Source organism: Panthera uncia (genome assembly GCF_023721935.1).
Source record: "Panthera uncia isolate 11264 chromosome D3 unlocalized genomic scaffold, Puncia_PCG_1.0 HiC_scaffold_8, whole genome shotgun sequence".
Taxonomy (NCBI): domain Eukaryota; kingdom Metazoa; phylum Chordata; class Mammalia; order Carnivora; family Felidae; genus Panthera; species Panthera uncia.
Window position 1 is genome coordinate 76,858,289 of NW_026057586.1, and position 22,830 is coordinate 76,881,118.

Genomic DNA, 22,830 nt, shown 5'->3' on the forward strand with positions numbered 1-22,830 from the left:
ACAACACCCAGTGCTCATCCCAACAGGTGCCCTCCTCAATGCCCATCACCCATCCTCCCCTCCCTCCCCCCCCCCATCAATCCTCAGTTTATTCTCAGTTTTTAAGAGTCTCTTATGGTTTGGCTCCCTCCATCTCCACCTTTTTTTTTTTTCCTTCCCCTCCCCCATGGTCTTCTGTTAAGTTTCTCAGTATCCACATAAGAGTGAAAACATATGGTATCTGTCTTTCTCTGTATGACTTATTTCACTTAGCATAACACTCTCCAGTTCCATCCACATTGCTACAAAATGAGGCCAGCTTTGAATCTTAGTTAGGTAAAGTTATTCTTTATACTGTAGGCCGTAGGGAGACATTGAAAGATTTTGAGCAGAGATGTGATATTATCTGAACTTTGCTTCAGGAAGATGATTATGATAATAATGTTTTTAAGATGAATTCCAGAAAAGATAGAATAGAATCTCACCAAGAAGAGGCAGAGGAAAGAGATAACAGAAATGGAAAGTGAAGAACAGATTAAAAGAAATATTTGAAGCAGAATTATAAATTAACTGAGACAGGGAATAGGGAAGGGTCAAAGTTAACCTGAAGTGTATGTGAGGGGAGAAACCAAAAACATACTTGAAAATATGGGCATGGGGCTGGGAAAGGAGGTTGGCACAGTCTGATGCCATAGAGTTACAGGGACCCATTGAATGCACAGAAATTAGGATAGCAGCTTGCAGTCACACACAGGAGCTTCGGGCGAATACTTGGAGGAACATTCATTTAGAGATCAGAGAAAAGAAGAGAAACTATAGGAGGAATAATTTGGAAAAACAAGACAGTTTTATGGAATTCAAGAGATATTTATAAAGAAGGGAGCTTGTGAAATGGAAGAAAGCTGAGAAACATCCCTTAGGTGTAATGGACAAACTTGAGTATAGTTTTCAGGCTCAACAGCGTATGCAATCTTCCAGCAGGGGGAAAAAAAAATAAGAAAGTTTCATTTCTAGAAGTCATAGAGTTTATTATATTTATAGAGCTATGCAACTGAAGATAAAGAACACATTTTGAGAAAACTATGTAAGAATGAAGGAGTATTTAGAGGGAAAAAAAAATACTAACCATGTGTGTCGATTGCATGTCCAAATGCCAGTGAACAGTTCCTCCTGCATCTGAAATTAGGACATGAGGATGTTAGTAAATGCCTTATTTTAAATTACTTACTTAGAAATCTTGCAACTGGTGGGGCGCCTGGGTGGCTCAGTCGGTTAAGCGTCTGGCTTCAGCTCAGGTCATGTCTCACAGTCCGTGAGTTCGAGCCCGAGCCCCGCATCAGGCTCTGTGCTGACAGCTCAGAGCCTGGAGCCTGCTTCGGATTCTGTGTCTCCCTCTCTCTCCCCCCCCCCCCCCCCCCGCTCATGATCTGTCTCAAAAAATAAATTAAAATATTTAAAAAATTAAAAAGAATGAAATCTTGCAACTGGTGTTCATTTAATATCTTAATGAATATTTTAGCTTATTGAAGCTATAGTCAGGCTATATTAGCAGGTAGATATGCAGACATGGCAGTGATTGATTGGTTTGATGGTTAGGTAAAATGTGATACAGAACTCAGGCAAGTTTTACCTACCACTTAACCTAAAACATTCCACAGCTATAGAATCAGAGGGAATAATAAAAATAATGAGAAAGTTTAGTTTGTAAATATAGACATGAGAGGAGATTGGGATATCCTGAACAGGAAAAATGTGAAAATGGAGGTCAATACCTTTTTTCCTATTTTTTTCCCCTCTATAAGGCCTTCATCTCCAAAGCCAGTCCGCTTACCTAAAAATTATTTCATTATACATGTTATATGTTTTAAATTTTTACATTCTTTGACCAAATAACTCTAGTTCTAGGAACCCATTCCAAAGAAAGCCCTAAAATATAGATGAATAATACACTTAAATATCTTCAAAACACAGTAATATTTAATAGTTCAACAAAGAGTTGAATACAGTCTTGGCTTCCAATTGTGGAGAAAGAGTTGTGAATGAATAAGGAGATACACACTGAGCAGTCATTAAAGTGATCTTTCTGAACAGTGACAAAATGGCAAAATGTTTATAATGCAGAATTAGATAAAAGAGGTAGACTGTTGGGGGCGCCTGGATGGCTCAGTTGGTTATGCATCCAACTTTGGCTCAAGTCATGATCTCATTCTCCGTGAGTTTGAGCCCCACATTGAGCTCTGTGCTGACAGCTCAGAGCCTGGACCCTACTTCGGATTCTGTGTCCCCCTCTCTCTCTCTGCCCCTCCCCTGCTTGTACTCTGTGTGTCTGTCTCTCTCTCAAAAATAAACATTAAAAATAAATAAATAAATAAAAGATAGACTATGGAATTATATGTATAAATGATCTCAGCTATATATAATAAAATAAATATGAGCATGAAGAAATAAACATAAGCATGGAGAAAAGTATGCCAAATTGTTAATGGACTTTGTCCTGGGTAGGATTATGGGCTTTTCTTCATAATAGTATATTTTTCCCAGATTTTCTACATTGGGCATGTAGTTTTTTAATAGAAAATAAAGAATAATCATTACCCCCCAAATGCAGAAGATCGGCTATAGGAGAGCCAAAGAACGGGAAGATAGATGAGTCAATGTAAATCATCATGGCTACTGAAAAAGCAATTTAGAATATAAGCCTTACTGACAATCAGTAGCATCACCACATGCTGTCAGATTAGTCCTGTCTACTGGTGGCCTCTATTGAGTTTCCCTGGACTCAAACTAATGGAAGTCTCAATATAGATTCTGAAATCTAAGGACACTTTTATTTCCCTGGGATTGCTTGTGAAAGTGTAGCCTAAGCCTTTGATGTGAAAAATCTTACTTTTGCATTTATAATCACAAACAGATGAAGATAAAAGTTTTAACTTCATAATATTACATTTGCAAATACTTAAAACTACCATATGATCAATTGTTGCCTCTTTAATTTTGCTTCTACACTTATGTGTTTTATTCTTCTTTTTCCATAGGTGCATCATAAATGCAAAAGACTGAAGTTTTAAAAGAGGACAAAGGGTTTGCTGCTAAGATGAATCTGAGCAATACGGTATATTTTGTGCCATTCACAAAAAGGTATTATCCATAGATCCATGATGCAGCTTTCTTCTATAAAACGGGAAGAGATTATGTCTTCTGGTTTTTCGATAGTTAATATTTATTATATTTTTAACAAAAATGGGAAAGTAAAAATATTGAATTGGAATAAAATTTTTTTACTTTCAAATTATCTTTTTTACAGATTTTCATCATTCTCAGTTATAGCTTACAATTTGGAGAAATATTTGTTTAAAAGAAGTATGCTTACCTAAATTTTCTTGGTTCCCATTATCAAATTATCTTCTGGAAATATATACTGCCTTTTTTGTTGTAGAGCTTTATGATTAGACTTTGAAGTAACATAAGATTTTTCATATCACTTCTACTGTAATTACAGAAGTAATAGGCTTTGCAGAAAATTTAGAAAATACAGATAAGCAGAAAGAAGAAAATTTAAAATTACCTGAAATCCCTACACCCACTTCAGATAAAACAAGCCTGTATGGAAATCGAAACTTGGAAATCCCTCTACCTGCTTACATCCTGCCTCTTTTGCTAGAACAAAACAAAAAGGACATTGCCTTATATAAGTTCCTAGAAGGATATTACTTGGTCCAAGAATGTACCCATTCTGTTCTTCTGGCAATGTGTAAAAATGACTGTTTCCTTATACCCTCACCCAAAACTGTATCTTTTCTCTATTACTTTGTCAGTTTAGTAGATGAAATTAGTTGTCTGATTATTTTAGTTTTTGCTTCTTTGATTACTAGTGAAACTATATGTATTTCGTATCGTTAGTAGCCACTGCTAATTATTTTTTAAATTTCCTATCTGCGTCCTTGGACTATGTGGGTGGATGTACATATATGTTTGTGCTTACTTATATATATGTTTTCATTGAAGTATAATTAACATACAGTGTTATATTAGTTTCAGGTATGTACAGTATAATGATTCAATACATTACTAAGTATGCATCAAGATAAGTGTGCTCTTAATCCCGTGTTTATCTATTTAACCCCTCCACTCACCCGTCTCCCCTATAGCAACAACCACCAGTTTGTTCTTTGTATTTAAGAATGTTTTGTTTGTTTGTCTCTTTTTTCCTTTCTTCATTTGTTTCTTAAATTCCACATATGAGTGAAATTGTATGGTATTTGTCTTTCTCTGACTTATTTCATTTTGCATTATACCCACTAGGTCCATCCATGTTGTTGCGAATGGCAAGATCTCATTCTTACTTTTACAGCTGAGTAACATTCCTGTGTGTGTGTGTGTGTGTGTGTGTGTGTGTGTGTGTGTGTACACATCACATCTTTATCCATTCATCTATGGACACTTTAGTTGCTTCCGAATCTTGACTATTGTGGGTAATGGTTCAGTAAACATAGGCGTGCATATATTTTATTGAATTAGTTTTTTATTTTCAGTGGGTAAATACCCAGTAATGACATTACTGGAGCATATAGTTATTCTATTTCAGTTTCTTGAGGAATCTCTATACTGTTTTCCACAGTGACTGCCCCAATTTGCATTCCCACCAACAGTGCATGAGTGTTTCTTTTTATCCACATCCTCACCAATACTTGTTATTTCTTGTGTTTTGATTTTAGCCATTCTGACAGGTATAAGGTGATATTTCATTGTGGTTTTGATTTGCATTTCCCTGGTGATGAGAGATATTGAGCATCTTTTCATGTATCTGTTGGCCATCTGGATATCTTCTTTGGAAAAATGTCTTTTCAGGTTCTCTGCTCATTTTTTACTTGGGCTATTTGAGTTTTTTGGGTGTTGAGTCCTGTAAGTTCTTTATATATTTTGGATATTAACTCCTTATCAGGTATATCATTCACAAATATCTTTACCCATTCAATAGACTGCCTTGTCATTTTGTTGATGGTTTCCTTCTCTGTGCAAAAGCTTTTTATTTTGGTGTAGTCCCAATAGTTTAATTTTGCTTTTTTTTTTTTTTCTCTTGCCTGAGAAGACCTATCTAGAAAAATGTTTTTATGGCCAATGTCAAAGGAAGTATTGCCTGTATGTTTTCTTCTAGGAGTTTAATGGTTTGGGGCCTCACATTTAGGTCTTTCATCCATTTTGATTTTATTTCTGTGTATGGTGTAAGAAAGTGGTATAGTTTCATTCTTTTGCATGTAGCTGTCCAGTTTTCCCAGCACCATTTGTTGAAGAGACTGTCTTTTTCCCATTGTATAATGTCGCCTCCTTTGTAGTAGATTAATTGGCTGTGTAAGCGTGGGTTTATTCCTGGGTGCTTTCTCCTGTTTTATTGATCTTGTCTTTTTTTGTGTCAGTACAATTCTGTTTTGATTACTACAGCTTTGCAGTGTATCTTGAAATCTGAGATTGTGATAACTCCAGCTTTGTTCTTCTTTCTCAAGATTGCTTTGGCTATTCGGGGTCTTTTTTGTCAAAAAATACAAATACAAATACAAATGTTAGTATTATTTGTTCTAGTTCTGTGAAAAATGTTGTTGGTATTTTGATAGGGATTGCATTAAATGTATAGATTTCTTTGAGTAGTGTGGATATTTTAATAATATGGTTCTTCCATTTCATTAATATGGAATCTCTTTCCATTTGTTTGCATCATCTTCAATATCTTTCATCAATTTATATAGTCACCTGTCTGATATTAAGAATAACTTTTAACCAGCATATATTTTGCAAGAATTATTTCTACTTCATTTGCCTTTCAGTTTTGTTTATTGAATCATTCTGAAACAACCTTACTGATGTATAAGTGACATACAATAATCTGAACATATTTAATGAATATAATATCTTTTACCAAAATATGTATCTGTGAAGATAGTAAATCTGTCCACCATTCCCAAAGGCTTCTTAATACCCCTTTTTAATCCCTCCATCCTACATCTTCTCATTCAACCCTATCCCCAAGAAACCACTGATGTGCTTTCTGTTACTTTAGATTAGTTTTCATTTTCCAGAATTTTATAGACATGAAATCATAAAGTATGTACTCCTTTTTTGGCGGGGGGGGGGAGGCTGTCTTCTTTTCACTCAATGTAATTATTTTGGGTTTCATTCACATTGTAGCATGTGCCAGGAGTTCATTTTCTCACTGTGATGCATTCTATTATCTGCATGTACCACAAATTGTTTATCTGTTCCTTTGTTGATGGGCATTTGGGGGCTATTAAAAATAGAGCTGCCATGAACATTTGTGTACCTGGCTTTGTATGGTCATATGCTTTCATTTTTCTTGGGTAAATACCGAGGAGTGGAATGGCTACATCATATGGTAGATATAGGTTTAGCTTTTTAAGAAGCTGCCAAACTTTTCCAAACTCTATCATTTTGACATTCTCTCAAGCAGTATGTGAAAAAGGTATTTGACACCCTTGCCAACACCTGGTATGCCCATTCTTTTTCATGTTAGCCATTCTAATAGGCATGTAGTAGAACCTCAGGTTTTAATTTGTATCTCCCTAATGAATAGTGATATTAAGCATCTTTTGTTTTGTTTAGTTGCCATCCATATATCTTCCTTGGTGAAGTGTCTATTTTAATCTTTTTCCTATAAAAAAAAATTTAAGTTTTTTTATTTATTGTGAGAGAGACAGAGACAGCACAAGTGGGAGAGGGGCAGAGAGAGAGGGTGAGAGAAAGAGAATCCTACACAGGCTCCACACTGCCAGGGCAGAGCCTAACACGGGGCTCAAACCCACGAAGCTGTGAGATCGTGACCTCAGCCGAAACCAAGAGTCAGACACTTAACTGAGTGAGCCACCCAGGTGCCTCTAATCTTTTTCCCATTTAAAAAATTGGGTTGTTTACTTTCTTTTTATTGAGTTTTGAGGATTCTTCATAGTTTCTGGATACAATTCCATTATGAGACATATTTTGCAAAAATTTCTTCCAATCTGTGGCTTGGCTTTTCATTCTCTGAACAGAGGTCTTTCAAAAAAGTATGTTTTTAATCTTGATGAAGCCTAATTTATCAATTACTTCTTTTATGGATTATGCTTTTTTTATATGTCTAAGAAATCTTTGCCTGACCCAACATTAGAAAGATTTTTCTTATGTTTTCTTCAAGGATATTTTTAACTGTATGTTTTACATTTAGTTTTATAATCTGTTTGGAGTTAATTTTTGTGATGGGTAGGCATGGATCAAAGAAGATCCCTTTCTTTGTATATGTTTATACAGTTTTTCCAGCACCCTTCATCGAAGACTTTCTTCACTGAGTTACCTTCACACCTTTGTCCAAAATCATTTGTTCACAAATGTGAGGGTCTCTTCTGGACTTTGTTTCGTTACACTGATTTGTTTGTCTATATATAACAGTATCACCCTGCCTTGATAACCATAGCCTTAGGATAAATCTTGCAATTAGATTATGTCAGCCCTCCAAATTTGTCGTCCTTTTTCAAAGTTGTTTTGCTTATTTTATGTCCTTTAGCATTTTCATATGCATTTTAGAATCAACCTCTCAATTTCTTTTTCTAAAGAACAATTAATATTGATTCTTCTGACCTATAATCACAGTTATTTCTCTTTTCAGTCTTTAATTTCTATCACCTTTATTTTGTAATTTTCAATGTATAGATCTTGCACATTCTTTGTCAGATTTATCCCTATGGATTCATATTTTTGATGCTATTGTGATGTTTTAAAGATTTGATTTCCATTCATATATGAAAGTAAAACTGAGTTTTAAACATTGATCTTGTATTCTGCCACTTTGATAAAATCACTTATTAATTCTAGTAGCTTTTTGTAGTTTGCATTGAATTTTCTACATAGGTGATCACGTTATTTGTCAGTAAAAGTCTAACGTCTTCTTTCCAATCTTGATGCTTTTTAAATTTCTTTTTTCTTGCCTTATTACACTTACATACCATCCAGCACAATATTGCAGACAAGTCTTGAGAGCAGACTTCCTTGCCTCATTCCTGATCTTAGGAGGAAATCATTTGGTCTTTGATATTACCTATAAATATTTCATAGATTTCTTTTATCAGGCTGGGGATATTACCTTTTATTCCAGGTTGGCTCAGAGTTTTTATCAGGTTTGAATATTGGATTTTGTCAAATGATTTTTCTACATCTATAGAGATGATCATTTTGCATTTTTTTTCAGATTGTTGATTTGGTGAATTACATTGATTTTTGAGTGTTAAACCAACTTTGCATTTCTGGGATGAATCCCACCTACTCATGATATATTATCCATTTTATATGTTATTGAATTTTATTTGCTGTAATTTTGTTACAAGTTTTTGCATCTATATCTGTCAAGAATTTGGGGGCACCTGGGTGTCTCAGTTGGTTGGGCATCCAATTTCAGCTCAGGTCATGATCTCACAGTTCTGTTTGTGAGTTTGAACCCCCCCGTTGGGCTCTGTGCTGACAGCTCAGAGCCTGGAGCCTGCTTTGGATTCTGTCTCCCTCTCTCTCTCTGCCCCTACCCCGCTTGTGTACTTTCTCTCTCTGTCTCTCTCAGAAATAAATAAACATTTTTAAAAAATTATATATATGAAGAATTTTGATCTGTTTTCTTTAATGTTAGTTGTTTCTGGTGACAGATAATAAATCCAGTCCCCATTACTCCATCTTGGCTGGAAGCAGAAGTTCATTCATTATATTTTTTAAGTTCTAGAAGTTATTAATTGTATGTAGTCAGACTTACTGATTTTAGTTAACAACTTTTGCCTCTGATATCTTGCTTATTAATTAAATATTCACCTGCAATTTATTTTAGAAGTTTTTATGGTCTCATTTTTTATATTTAAATATTCATTTCTTTTGAGAATTAATTTAATCTATAGTATGACATAGTGATCTATGTGTTTCATCCAAATGATTATCCATAGTACTTAGCTTTATTCACACTGATGCCAAAATATTCAAAAGTTTAGAATATATTTTGACGATTGAAAAGATTTTACTTCTCATAAGTTTAGTTCGTAGATCTTTTTGTTTTTCTTAAAAACAATCTCATAACTTCTTTTTTTTTGCAGTCTTCAAAAGGGATATCTTTGACATAATGCATTGTTTCTCTTTTCTTTTCTCAAACATAAGCAGTGGTGGCAGTAGCACTTTTTGAATATTAGTTGTGTATTAGTCACTTGACTGACAACTAGACTTAAGTCACTTTTTCAATAGTATTGATATATTGACTTTATGCTTGATTATCAGCATTCATGGATTGACAGGATGACCTTCCACGATTACAGGCATAGTGCTGCAGGGGAATCCCTTTTTCCTGTTTAAAACCTTCAATGGCCCCCCAGTATACTTAGGATGAAGTACAAATTTCTTAATATTGTTTAAAAGGTTTACTGTGATTTTCCTTGGCTTAACGCCAGCTTCATATTTTCTCCTTCCAACTCTACCATACGTCCATATTGAAAGAACTACTTTTATTTTTCCTTAAAAAAGCATGCTTTTTCATATCCAAGAAAAAAGAGACTGGGTCACCCAATTATATGCTTCTATTAATTGTTTTTTTTTTCCTTTTTTATCATAGCAATCATTTATAACCATTTTGTTATTTGTATCATTATAGTGTAATATTTATTCCCCCACTGGACTCTAACTAAGCCCTTTAAGGACAGGGACAACATCCCATTTGATGTGGGACCAACACCCAGTATGTGCCTGGCATACTAGGCACTTGACAAATATGTGTTGAGTCAGGGAAAGGGTTGACTGGATAGATGGATACTTAGGGTGATGACCTACATATTCTAATGCTCTAACTAGACTAACCATATGAAGTAATATACAGTGTCACCTAAGGCTGTCATATCACAAGAGAAAAATTCTTCTTAGCACTAACTAGTTGTACTTCTTTGTTAATGACCCTCTCTTTTCTCTTCTCCTTGAACAAAGCCTATTGGCTCACGTTTTTAAAAGTACAATTTTATTGGCCAATAACTAAATTTCTAGCATAGTAATCTAATGGGTCAAGGAAGAAACAGAAACTGTCCCGTGTGTTGGAATGATTGATTCTCGTGGGAGGTGGTATTTATAATAAAAAATATAGGTGAAAGTTAATATTTCAATATTTTTCAAAAAATACAAAGGATGTATGCCAACTAAGTGTAACTATTAACAACCAACATGTAAGAATGTCAAAATAATGTGCTTTTATTAATAGAAACTTTGAACTCAGAATGTTTTGTATAACAGTCAAAGAACCTGCCTCTTTAAGTGAACATTTAGCATAGTCTCCAAATTATGGCAATTTGTTACTTAATTACCTGATCTGTATGCATATATTGTATATTAAGAGCATGGGCTTTACACTTTGATCTGGGTTTGAGCCCCAGTCTGACAAATACTACCTGCCTGATAATGGGGGAGTAGTTTTGCCTTTCAGTCTTCCTTAGTTTGTTGTATAAAATCAAAATAATGAAGTCCTGCATTATGAAGCTGTTGTAGAGATTAAAGAAAATAACATATACATATATGGAATTTAGTGTTGCCTGACACATAATAGTGCTTAATGAATGTTAGCTGTTATTATTTCAATGTTAATTAGACCAAAATGCTTTTAAAAATAGATTTATTGAGGTACAATTTTAATACCATGCAATTCGCTCATTTAAAGTGTACAATTAAAAAAAAATAATATAACAATTCAGTGGTTTTTAGTATATTAACCATTGTGCAGCCATCACCGCAGTTTTCTTTTTTTCACAGTTTTAGAACATGTTCATCACTCTAAAAAGAAAGCCCATCCCTTTTAGCTATCACCCCCAAACTCTCCTTCCCCCAGCCCCAGGCAACCAATAATCTACTTTCTGTCTCTATAGATTTAGTTCTTCTGGGTGTATTATATAAATGTAATTGTGCAACATGTCATCTTTTGTGACTGGCTTCATTAACTTAACATTGTGCTTACAAGTTTCATTCATGTTGTAGCATATATCGGTAGTTAATTTCTTTCTATGCCTGAATAATATTCCACTGTATAGATGTACCACATTTTGTTTAATCATTCACCAAATGGACATTTGGGTTGTTTTCACCTCTGGCTACTATGAATCATACTGCTACCAATATCCATGCACACGTTTTTGTGTGGACATAGGTGTTTATGTTTTGGGCTTATACCAAGGAGTAGAATTTCTGGATCAAATGGTAACTTGATGTTTAAGTTTTTGGTGAACTGCCAGTCTGTTTCCCAATGGTTTCACCATTTTGCATTCCCACCAGCAGTGTTGGAGGCTCTAATTTCTCCACATCCTTGCCAATAGTTATTTAAGTTTTTGATAGTAGTCATCATAGTGGGTATAAAATGGTATATTACTGTGGTTTTAATTTTTATTTATCTAATGAATAATTGGAATATCTTTTCATGTGTTAATGGTCACTTGTGTATCTTTGGAGAAATGTCTATTCAGATCCTTTACCTGTTTTTCTTTTGAGTTATTTGTCTTTTTATTATGAAGTTGTAAGACCAAGATGCTTTCTAATATTAATTTGTATTGCAGCCAACCAAGATGTTTTAGAAATAAGTTAATAGCAAATCTTATTTTTCTACAGGTACTAAAAACTTACCACCCAAAAATTTTATAAATGAGAGATAAGGCTGAGTGGGATATCAAAAGCAAAACGTTTGCAAGTACTGGTCACCATGCCTAAAGGGGTGCCAAAGCACCCAGAGATTGCTGATCTCTTCTACAAAGATGATCCTGAAGAACTTTTTATTGATTTGCATGAAATTGGACATGGAAGTTTTGGAGCAGTTTATTTTGTAAGTAATTTTAGAATGGTTTAGAGAGATTAAATTAGGGAAGTTTGAGTTCTACACATTCTATGACTTGTAAAATATACTTAGTTTTAATGTTTATTCTACAAATTAAATGTCTACAGTGGAGGCAAACAGTCATTGCTGGAAATCCAGTCCTAGAATTCTAGGCATTATTAAAGTCAGTGGTATCTATATCAACTGATTCTGCTATCACGGTACTCCAAAAAATGTTCTAAGCTTGAATTTGAGCCCTATGCATTTTCTCTATATGCCAAGCTCTTTTTTGCCTCAGGGCCTTCCTATAAGCTATTCCTCCACCTAGAAAACTCAGCACATTGCGTCCCCATCCCTGCCTAACTCTTGCTTATCCTACAGATTTCAGATTAAGTCAGCTTACATCCACAAGATTGCCTTTCCCGTTCAACTTTCCAGCACTAAATTAAGACCTTTATGACCTCATAGCACCCTGTGCTTACACATTGTTGCGTTTATCATGGTTATAATTAAATAATTATGTGCGAGAATTTTTGAGTCATGTATGTCTCTACCCCGACATAGGCACCATGAGGACAGGGGTTCTGTCTATCTTATTCATTGCTATATGCCCAGTATCCTATATAATGTCTGATAGTAATAGGAACTCAATAAATGATGGACAGATGGGCAGATGGATGGATGAACATTATGGCCACACCGACAGATGGCCTAACAAAGATTTTTAGTAACGTTTCATGTCAAGTCAGTGTTTTAGGTTAAAGGGTACAAGGCTTAGCCCCCTAAAGTCAGTTTGAATTCCCAGAATGTGATTATCTTCTGATGAGAAGAATGAGAAGTGGCTGAAATGTTACCTTAGCTCATCACCTGAAATTCATTACAGAAAATTTAATTGGCCATTTACTTATTTAACCTTAGAAGTTTGCCTCCTCAAAGTCACAACAACTTCCTTGAGAGCAAAGTAATCCATAAAAGCAAAGTAATATTTAAGTACTACTTATTGCTTGTTTCTCCTCTCAACCTGTTATCGAATCTGTTTTGTTTTGTTCTAACTCTTTGACTTTTAGGTGATCCTTTATGTTTTGACATCTAGGTAGGGCTTATCTTCAGTTGTCCTTCCAAATGAGATTTTATTAATTGCATGTTTAGCTCCTCTTTTTGCTTCTGGCCAAATCTTCAGCCTGGGTTTTCCCTGAACTCTTTCTCATCCCTTCATGTCTGCGCTCAGCACTACTACATTTCTCCTTGACCCCCCTCTAATACTTGGCTTCCACTCACGTACATTTTATCTTTGAGTGACCGTCCGTGGCTGAAGAGGGTGCTAATTTTCTAGTCAACACTTCTCTGTTAGTCTTTAGGCTAAGAATAGTATTTAAAGCCCAGTCAAAGTCCTGTCTTCCTCAGTCACAGGGATGCTTTTATTTTAAGTCTATTTATTTATTTGCTTATTTATTTACTTAAAGTAATCTCTACTCTTAATGTGGGGCTCGAACTCATGACCTCAACATCAGGAGTCACATGCTGTACCAACTGAGCCAGCCAGGCACCCCAGGGATGCTTTTTTTTTTTTTTTAAAAAAGGACTTTTAAATTACAAATATACATACAGAAGTGTGCATAAATACATACCCATATATCTTAATATACAATTTAAAGAGTAATTAAAAGGTAAATCCTTATATAAACACCAGTCAGTCTTGGTGTTTTATAAACACCAAGAAATAGAATATTTCCATCACTCTGAAGGCCCCACTCATATTAGGGGAGTCCACTATTTTGAATTTTATGGTGATTATTTTCTAGTTTATCTTTTTTTTTTTTTTTTTTTTTTTTTTTTTTTTTTTTTTTTTTTTTTTTAAAGCAGGCTTCACACCCAGGGTGGAGCCCAGTGCGGGGCTTGAACTCATGATCCTGAGATCAAGACCTGAGCTGATACCAGGAGTTGGACGCTTAACCAACTGAGCCACCCAGGCACCCCTCTAGTTTTTCTTTATATGTAACCCACAATATAATTTGGTTTTGCCTGGTTTTGAACTGTTTAAACGTGGAAACCTTCTGTATATGTTTATTGGTGGCCTATTTATTCTGCTCCAAGACACTTTCCTCAGCCACCTTTTCTTACTTTCCTTCTATTTATAACTCCTTCATCCTCTCAGAGTCTCTCTTGGCCAGAGTCAGAAGGTAGTTCCAATCTCTATTTGATTCATATTTTAAAAAGCAGCTAAACCCCTCTCAAAGTTCTCCTTTAGAATGACTACAATAAGCCAAGCATGTTTTGAAACTTACTAGCAAAGCTTTGGACTAGGGACCTACTTTATAATAGGCCACAGAAGACCTACTCATTCATTTGCTGTTTGAGCTAAGGCCTGTCTCTTTAGCCAGAGTATATGCATTTTGAAAATGAGGACTGTTTCTACTATTTCTTTACAACTCTAAAGGCTAGCCAATGCCCGTTTACAGTAGGCACTAAATATATGTTATTTGTTGATATGATAGATGGGAGAAATAATAAAGATATTTGGGTGGTTTTGAAAATGTAATCATTAACTATATCGTATATTGTATTGCCTGTATACAAAAGTGAGTAGTACAGGCCCATATATACCCGTAAGGCACTAAAAAACAGATTAAAGAAGAATTAACTTACACTTTACTGTAAAACTTAGAAAAACTTTAATTTTTTATCTATAATGGTCATGTGGTAACACCTTAAAAAAACAGATTTCTCACTGGCCACAATAATGTTTATGTGTAGTTCCTCCCTCACTGTTAATAGATTCTTCCTCTTGTCACTCATACCGTGATGACCAAGAAGACCATCATCTCTTCTTTGGGCAATTGCAGTAGCATCTCAGCCCATCTCTGTGCATCCATTCTGGTCTCTGTTTAGGCTGCTGTCCACACTATAGTGAGCTTAGGGGAAAAAGAAGTGAGTCTGATCACATCATCTTTTTCTGTAAAGCCTCCAGGGGCTCTCTGTTCTTAGATTGAGATCAGAACCCTTACTGTAGCCAGCCTTCAAGGTCTTCCATGATGTGGTCCCTGTCTGTACTTGAGACATATTCCCACTCATTCTCATTGCCCTCGCTATAACATAATAGCTTTCTTTTGACCATTGTCATAGGATCTTCGCATAAAGTGTTCTCTCCGAAATGTTTCCCCTTCCCCTTCTCCTTCTTAACTCCTGTTCCTCTTTTAGCTCTCAGCTGAAACCTCATTTCCTCAGGGAAGCCTTGCCTGACCTGCCGGAGTCACATCCTCCCATTTTTGTTTCTCAGAGTAACACATACCCTTCTTCCTAGCAACCGTCACAGTTGCAATTTTACATTTGTTTGTTATGATATTTTCATTGCTATCTATGCTACTATACAAGAGATAGGTACTGGGCATATTTACTCACTTCTTAGCCCCATACCTGACAATTTTTGAATGCCTATTAAGTATTTGTTGAATGAACAAATGAATCATAAAGAACTCAGAGAAGTTGGTACTGCTAATTAGTACTTATCATGAATCCTAGCCATGCTAGCAAGCCATTAAGATCAGATTCCAGCAACCAACATTTTTATACCTAAACACTATAATTGTGTTAGACTTTTTGTAGTTTACAGCTTTTACACAGAATGTTGTCAAGAAATATGTTTAAAGTGAATTGTAAGCTGGCACAGCTCTCATAGAATCAATCAACTGAGAATATTTTCAGAAAAAAAATGGAAGCTATTAACTTGGTAAAATATCTGTGTGTTTGGATTTACATAAGTAATGCAGAAATTAGCAGTATTAACACATCAGACAGTAAGAAATTCTATATTAAAGGAAAATAGAAACAGGCTGGGCATGATTATTTTTGTATTCACTTAAACACAACTACGAAGCTTCTACGTTTCCACTGTTGCCTTGTTGAACTTAACATATCTTCTATAATCCACCTAAAGCTGATGATTAAGTTCTGTTCTTCTGGGTATACTTATTACCTTTCAGTTTTAGTTGAGACTTAATAACTAAGGCAAAAAGAAAAACTTATTTTTAATGCTTATGTTTCTCTATAAATTAGCAACAAGTGGACAGTAATCTAATTGTAGCTGGAAATGGTTAAGAAAATATCAGAAACAGTACTCTAAATATTTTTTGAATCAATGATCTTGCTTAAACTCCCTGAGATCATTAAGACTATTGGAAGTGTTAAATATGAATACTAAGTTTTAAGAATAACACTTGAAATAAATTTTTTAAAAAGGGGACACCTGGATGGCTGAGTTAGCTAAACATCTAATTCTTAATTTCAGCTCAGGTCATGATCTCACAGTTCATGGGATGGAGCCCCGAATCGGGCTCTGCACTCAGAGCGCAGAGCCTGCTTGGGATTCATTCTCTCTCTCTCTCTCTCTCTCTCTCTCTCTCTCTCTCTCAAATAAATAAATAAATAAATAAATAAATAAATAAACAGACAGTAAAAATTTTTTTAGAAAGAGTAACACTTGAGATGTGTAGAAGTGGTAGTCATTCATAATATTATATGAAGTACTGGAAAGCTGAGACCCCACTGATAGTTTCCTTTCTGTGTACTAAAACATTGATTTTTCCTTGAAGTTTCATTTGTGAATTTTAACCAGTATAAAATTGCATTAAAAACTTCACATCTAAACAGACTCTTAACAATAGAGAACAAACGGATGGTTTCCAGAGGGGAAGGGAGTCAGATGGTGGGGGAAATAGGTGATGGGGATTAAGGAGTGCACTTGTTTTGGTGAGCACTGGGTGATGTATGGAATTGTGGAATCATTAAATTGTACATCTGAAAGTAATATTACACTGTATGTTTAACTGGAGTTTAAATAAAAACTTGAAAAATAAATTTCACATCTAAGAAAAATCAACATGGAAATGTTTTTCAATTTTCAAGTCTGTGCTCCAGTAGACAGATTGTGTAAGCAAGTATACTTACAAAGTTCTAAGTAATGATTACTCTGTAAATGTAAAGAAATGTATTTTTATTCTAGAGAGATTCTTTTTTCAAAAGTCTCTGGTTCCAAATAAGCATTGATTATAAATAAGCTTAATAAGCAGTTAGATAATACCATCTGATTCCATATTTGTCCTTCTTTTTTTCTTTTTATAAAGGTTAAAGATTTGGTTTAAAAAAAAAAAAAAAACCCTGCAAGTTAAAATTACTCATTGCTTAAGCATTTCTTAAGCCTTTCCCAGGCTGCTTAAGCTGCACAGTAGATAGATTCATCCCCAAAATATCCGCTTTTCAGATACAATCACTCTAACCTTTATTGAAATACTGAATTCGCATCAACTTTTCTTTGTTGCTGTCATATAAGCACTGTCTTAGTGTTAAATTTTAAAAGCCAGCAAAATGTGAGAGATTTTGTTTTCAACAAAAGTCCGTCTGTACCTTATAAATGAACAAAATATCTAAAAAAAAATGCCTTTGTAGAGGCCTGCTGATTTGAAAACTCTAACTAGTAGACACCTTGTTTTTATAATAGGTACTTTTACCTTTAGAGCTTATAAAAAAAATTTTTTTTTTCAGTAAGTGTTCATTTTGTCAGCAGTTTGTCATTCAGTAAGACTCTGGGGTTGAATTCTTTTTACATAAATAAGTTATTGTTTATTTTTTAATTTAAAATTTTTTTAATTAGAAATTCAGTTTTATTTGAGGAGCTTCTTTAAGTGTATTTAAGAAACTGATTATGCATTTTTCTCTAAAATTGATGACCTGATTTTATCAGGGAGTGAATTTCTAATCTCTTACCTCAGAAACACCACTATAGCTTTATTGGTTTACAATAATAATATCATAGCACCAAAATAGCTCACTTATATCAGGAGTGTGTCACTGATATAGAGCCCTGTTATTAAAAGAAAGCCAAAATTAGATAATCTTTGAATGTCTGACATTTATTTTTCTGAAAATTTTAAGGAAATTATTTATTTTAAATCTCTTAAGTAGGAGGAAGACTATTACTTGACCTGTTATTTTCATGTGTGCTTTCAGTGAACTATTGTATTTTGGGTGTAGAAAAGATAAATAGAGATATCATGAGCCAAGGCAATCTTTGTAGATGAATACACACACACATATATATGTATATACGTAATACGTTCTCATTATAAAATATAAGTGCCTTTGGAAGTGAAAGTCCCTTTTAAGATTTATCTTCTGCATTGTTCAATGTAGTAGACTATTTAGATTTAAATTAATTAAAATTTAAACTTCATTTCCTCAGTCACTCTAGCCACATTTCACATGCTATCCTATACAATGTAGATATAAAACATTTCCATCATGACAGAAAGTTCTATCAGACAGCACTCCTCCAGGGATTATCACTGATATATATTCTGGTATAAATTCTTTCATATTTTTTCTTCACATACATCACATTATTACTCTTTGGCAAAAGTAAGATAGTATACAGCTTGTTTTTTGTCATTGTGTTTTTTACATCTTTCCATTTTACTCTATATTTATATAGACTACCTCATTCTTTTAATGTTTACCTTATTATATGATCCTACCACATTTATTTAATTGATTGTCCATTGATGAATGTTTCACATGGTGAAGCCAGTGTGGACGTTTTGGAAATTTGCCTTGTTTTTGTTTGATTGGATATATTTTGTTAAACCCTAATCCTTTTATATGTTATAGTATTTGCATGTATATAGATAAGGATGAAAAAAAGTTGTACCTTACGGTGGGGTGGAAGTGTCTCTCTAGCCTAAAAGTTACAGCGTCTTTAAATTGTGATAATGAAGTTAATCAAATGTTAAAGTGGCTGAAACATCATTCATTCTTTTTATTTTTTTTTTTCTTCTACTCTCAACACAGGCCACAAATGCTCACACCAATGAGGTGGTGGCAGTTAAGAAAATGTCCTATAGTGGGAAGCAGACAAATGAGGTATGTTAAAGACAGTTGTGTACCTAAACTGACATAATCTAGTTAGTATGAAATTGACAGTAGAAACAAAGTTCTTTAAACGTTACTTTATCATATCTTTTTTATTCCTTTTTGTAGAGCATATAATAAATACTCTTAATATTCTAACTCAGTCAACTAATTTGTGGAATAGAACATAAGTTAGTATAATAGATTTATTATATTTGCTAATAGATTTCTATTTACAGGTACTAAAATAACACAAGTTTAAACAGCGTCTTCATTTATTAAACATTTACTTTGTGCATTTAAAATAACAAAAAGAATATTATATATGTATAGTTGCTAATAAAATACTATTTTCAGTCTAAAAATTGTATCATTTGCTTTATTACTTCAATAGAAATGGCAAGATATTCTTAAGGAAGTCAAATTTTTACAACAATTAAAGCATCCTAATACCATTGAGTATAAAGGTTGTTACTTGAAAGAACACACTGCTTGGGTAAGTCAGAGGACCTGTATTATTTATTTCCTGTTAAAATTTTTTTTCTATTTTTTCCATTATCTCTTTGATCTGTAAAATTGTCAGTCTCATTTTTGTCCCATTGACTTTTGTTATCAGTATTCAACATGTGTTAATACCTCAGAGTGTACCATGTGGTATATACATTCTATAAGATCAATATGATGCCTAGCCTATGGGAAATTTTATTCTATAAATAATCAAAAACAGTGAAATTTTAATATCCTCTTATAATGGTTTATTTGCAAAAGTAAAAGAGCCTTTTATTCTCATCCTAGAATTTTTATCTTCGTTATTTCTCACCCCCCTACTCCAATTCCCCCAAAATTTGGAATCGTGCTTGGTGTTACCATCACTGTCTAAGTATTTTCAAACATGGCCTAGCATATGAGTAAAATGAAATAAGTCTTTTGTTCCACTCTGTCTTTTGAGTATATTTTTACACGATCGCACTTCTGTTTTTAGGTTAACACCTTAGGCACTGTTGAGTCCATTAAGAAGCTACACTTTGTGCTTTAGCAAACTGCATCTTCCAGTTTAAAGTCCAACCTAACATTTACTGAGATTCATTTGTTAAGAAGTTACCATGCATAAGTGCTTTCCTATACGTGCTCTCCAGTTAGGGAATGGAATTTTTGTTCCTAGATTGACTATCCAACAAAATACTTAAACATTTCTTTTCAAGAAGCTTTTAAGATATCTAGAGCCATTGCTTCTGTTCTGAGCAGAAGAAATTAGTCAGAGGAGTATCTCATTATATGGAAATCAGTTCTCTGGCAATCTCCACCATCTTGAAGGAGTCAAGAAAGGGATTTTAAACATGCAGAATAAATGTTACAAAATTAAGTGGTAAATCTCATGTGTTTCGAGTCTTCAGAAAATCCTCTGAGCTCTTATTTAAAGCCTATTTACTCTGAGATTACATAGAGTGCTAGTAAGCTTGGTTAACTAGTCTCTGTCCACAGTGGATTTGATAGGCTAAATAGAAGGAGCTCATAGGAACTAAACTGCTGGAGACATGCCTACAAACAGCCACAAGACTAATGTGACCAGAAGGAAGAAATAAGGAAGTTAGAAAGCAGACCTAATCACTTAAAAGTAGAGCAACTGGAGCTGTTTAATGTCAGGAGCAAACAACCAGCCACAGTTCAGATGTCCTTGTGTGACCGAACAGTAGGGAGAAGAATGTACGTGACAAAAATATAGAGTTAACATATAATTTTAAACAATATAACTGTAAACATTTTCTCTCCATTTGGTTTTAAAGTTCTATGTTAATATTCTACACACTTAGTTAAAGGAAGTTATATATGCATACTAATATACTTAGTTTAAGAAACAGAAGCTCAGTCAGCTCGACTTCGGCTCAGGTCACAATCTCACAGCTCGTGAGTTCGAGACCCGCGTCGGGCTCTGTGCTGACGGCTCAGAGCCTGGAGCCTGCTTCAGATTCTGTGTCTCCCTCTCTCTCTCTGCCCCTCCCCACTCACACACACTCTCTCTCTCAGAAATAAAAATAAACATTTAAAAAAAAAAAAAAGAAGTACGAACTTCCAGTTATAAAATAATGGTGATAAAAAGTACAGCATAGGCAATATAGTCCATAATATTATAGTAACTTCATATGGTGACAAATAGTAACTACATTTAGGGTGGTGAGCATTTCATAATGTATATAATTGTTGAATCACTGTGAAGTATACCTGAAACCAATACAATATTGTACATCAACTATACTTCTTTAAAAAATAAATAAAATTAATATTTCTGATTCTGCTTATTTTAATGTCAAGCAGAAAACTATAATATGTCAAAACTTTAAACTCCTACATTTCTCATATTGTTTTAAATTATTCTGTAATGGAATAATGTTAACCTATTATGTATAGTTATATATTTAATTACATATAGGTATATAAAAATTTAATATTTTAGATATAAACATATAACTATTATACATAATAATATGTAATATGTATGATATGTATTATGTACCTGGAATTACTGGAATTATACAGAAGAATACCAATATATTAATCATATGTAATATATGATTATTATATACTGTAATAATATATATTATGATTATAACATTACATATCATGTAGTATATAATTTTATCTCTTATTCTTCTAAATTATGTACAAAGTACATAATACATGATTATGTTTTTACCTTAATTTTTTAAATGAAAAGAGCTAATATGTTAATATTGCTTATGTGTAGTTGATGATAGGAAATTTGTATTTCAAGAAGAAAATATGGTGTTTTTGAGAATAAGAAAATAATTTGTAGGAGTGTGTGTGTGCACGTGCACATGTGTAGAGATTGGTCACTGAGCACTCATAGGTCTGATCTTGTTTATAAATCAGTAGTCTGGGACACATAAAAAAAAAATCTAAGATGAGAATAAAAGAATTTTCTCCTTTTTGCTTTTAAAAAACCTCCCAAGATTGCAAACCCAAAAAGTATCAATAGTATTTTAATAATATTGTTCCAGAAATGTTTTAAGTGAGGGGGCGCCTGGGTGGCTCAGTTGGTGAAGCATCTGACTTCGGCTCAGGTCATGATCTCACAGTTCGTGAATTCGCATCAGGCTCTGTGCTGACAGTTTGCAGCTTGGCGCCTGCTTCGGATTCTATATCTCCTTCTCTCTCTGCCCCTTGCCTGCTCACTCTCAGTCTCTTTCAAAAATAAACAATAAAAAGCTTTTTTAAAAAAGAAATGTTTTAAGATAAAAATTTAAATATTCCATGTCAGACTTGCAAGATAAGGTAACGATACATAGCAGGCTATGTCTTTAGATTGAGTTCTAAGCAATATTTTCTTGTTTAGAACTGTTTTAAATGTGAAAATAAGAAATTTACTACTTACTGGTTTATTCTATTCAATTAGTATTTCCCAGCATAGGTTATATGGGCTCATATATTTGGTTGCCACTTTCCCCGAGTTACAAAATTTAACTTATACTGCAACCTAGCTACCTTAAAACATTTTGCAACAAGGTAGTTTGGAAACTAGTAAATAAGTGGCAATCTTAGCTTGACCATTTCATGTCCAGTACACTTATAGTGTTAGAACATTGCAGTTCAAAGGAGGAAATAACAAAACTATGTGGTAAAAGTTATAAAAATAAGTTAGTGTCGGATGACCAAAATTTAATCCAGGTTCAATTAGGTCAGAATACTTATTCTTCTAGTAGTCTTAGTTTCATGGTCACTTGGTTGGTTTTAGCAGTTTCTTATTAACTGTGATTATTCTGGTTATTATTTTAATCTATTACAGTTGGTGATGGAATATTGCTTAGGCTCAGCCTCTGATTTGTTAGAAGGTAAGAATAAAAGCATTATCCCCTCCTTTCTGTTTTGCCTTGACAAGAATATTATCTACTCCTATATTAAAGAAGTAGTTTGGGGTTGCCAGACTACAGTTTGGGGTTGCCTGGGTGGCTCAGTCAAGCAGCCAACTCTTGATTTCTGCTCAGGTCATGATCTCTGGGTTAATGGGATTGAGCCCTGCATTGCACTTTGTGCTGAAAGAGTGGAGCCTTGGAGCCTGTTTGGGATATATTCATCCATTCATTCATTCATTC

The 22,830-nt window shown here is 34.0% G+C and overlaps 1 protein-coding gene across 3 annotated transcripts in view; it reads left to right on the plus strand.

Annotated features, from left to right (window-relative positions):
• The window catches only part of TAOK3 (TAO kinase 3), a 186,541-nt gene that overhangs the window by 83,401 nt on the left and 80,310 nt on the right, over positions 1-22,830 (plus strand). For all 3 annotated transcript variants that reach the window (XM_049619876.1, XM_049619878.1, XM_049619877.1), the window contains exons 2-6: positions 3,015-3,117; positions 11,620-11,830; positions 18,662-18,733; positions 19,116-19,217; positions 22,524-22,569. In XM_049619876.1, the coding sequence (XP_049475833.1) occupies positions 11,711-11,830; positions 18,662-18,733; positions 19,116-19,217; positions 22,524-22,569 (340 nt within the window). In that variant the 5' untranslated portion in view covers positions 3,015-3,117; positions 11,620-11,710. The remainder of the gene's footprint in view (positions 1-3,014; positions 3,118-11,619; positions 11,831-18,661; positions 18,734-19,115; positions 19,218-22,523; positions 22,570-22,830) is intronic.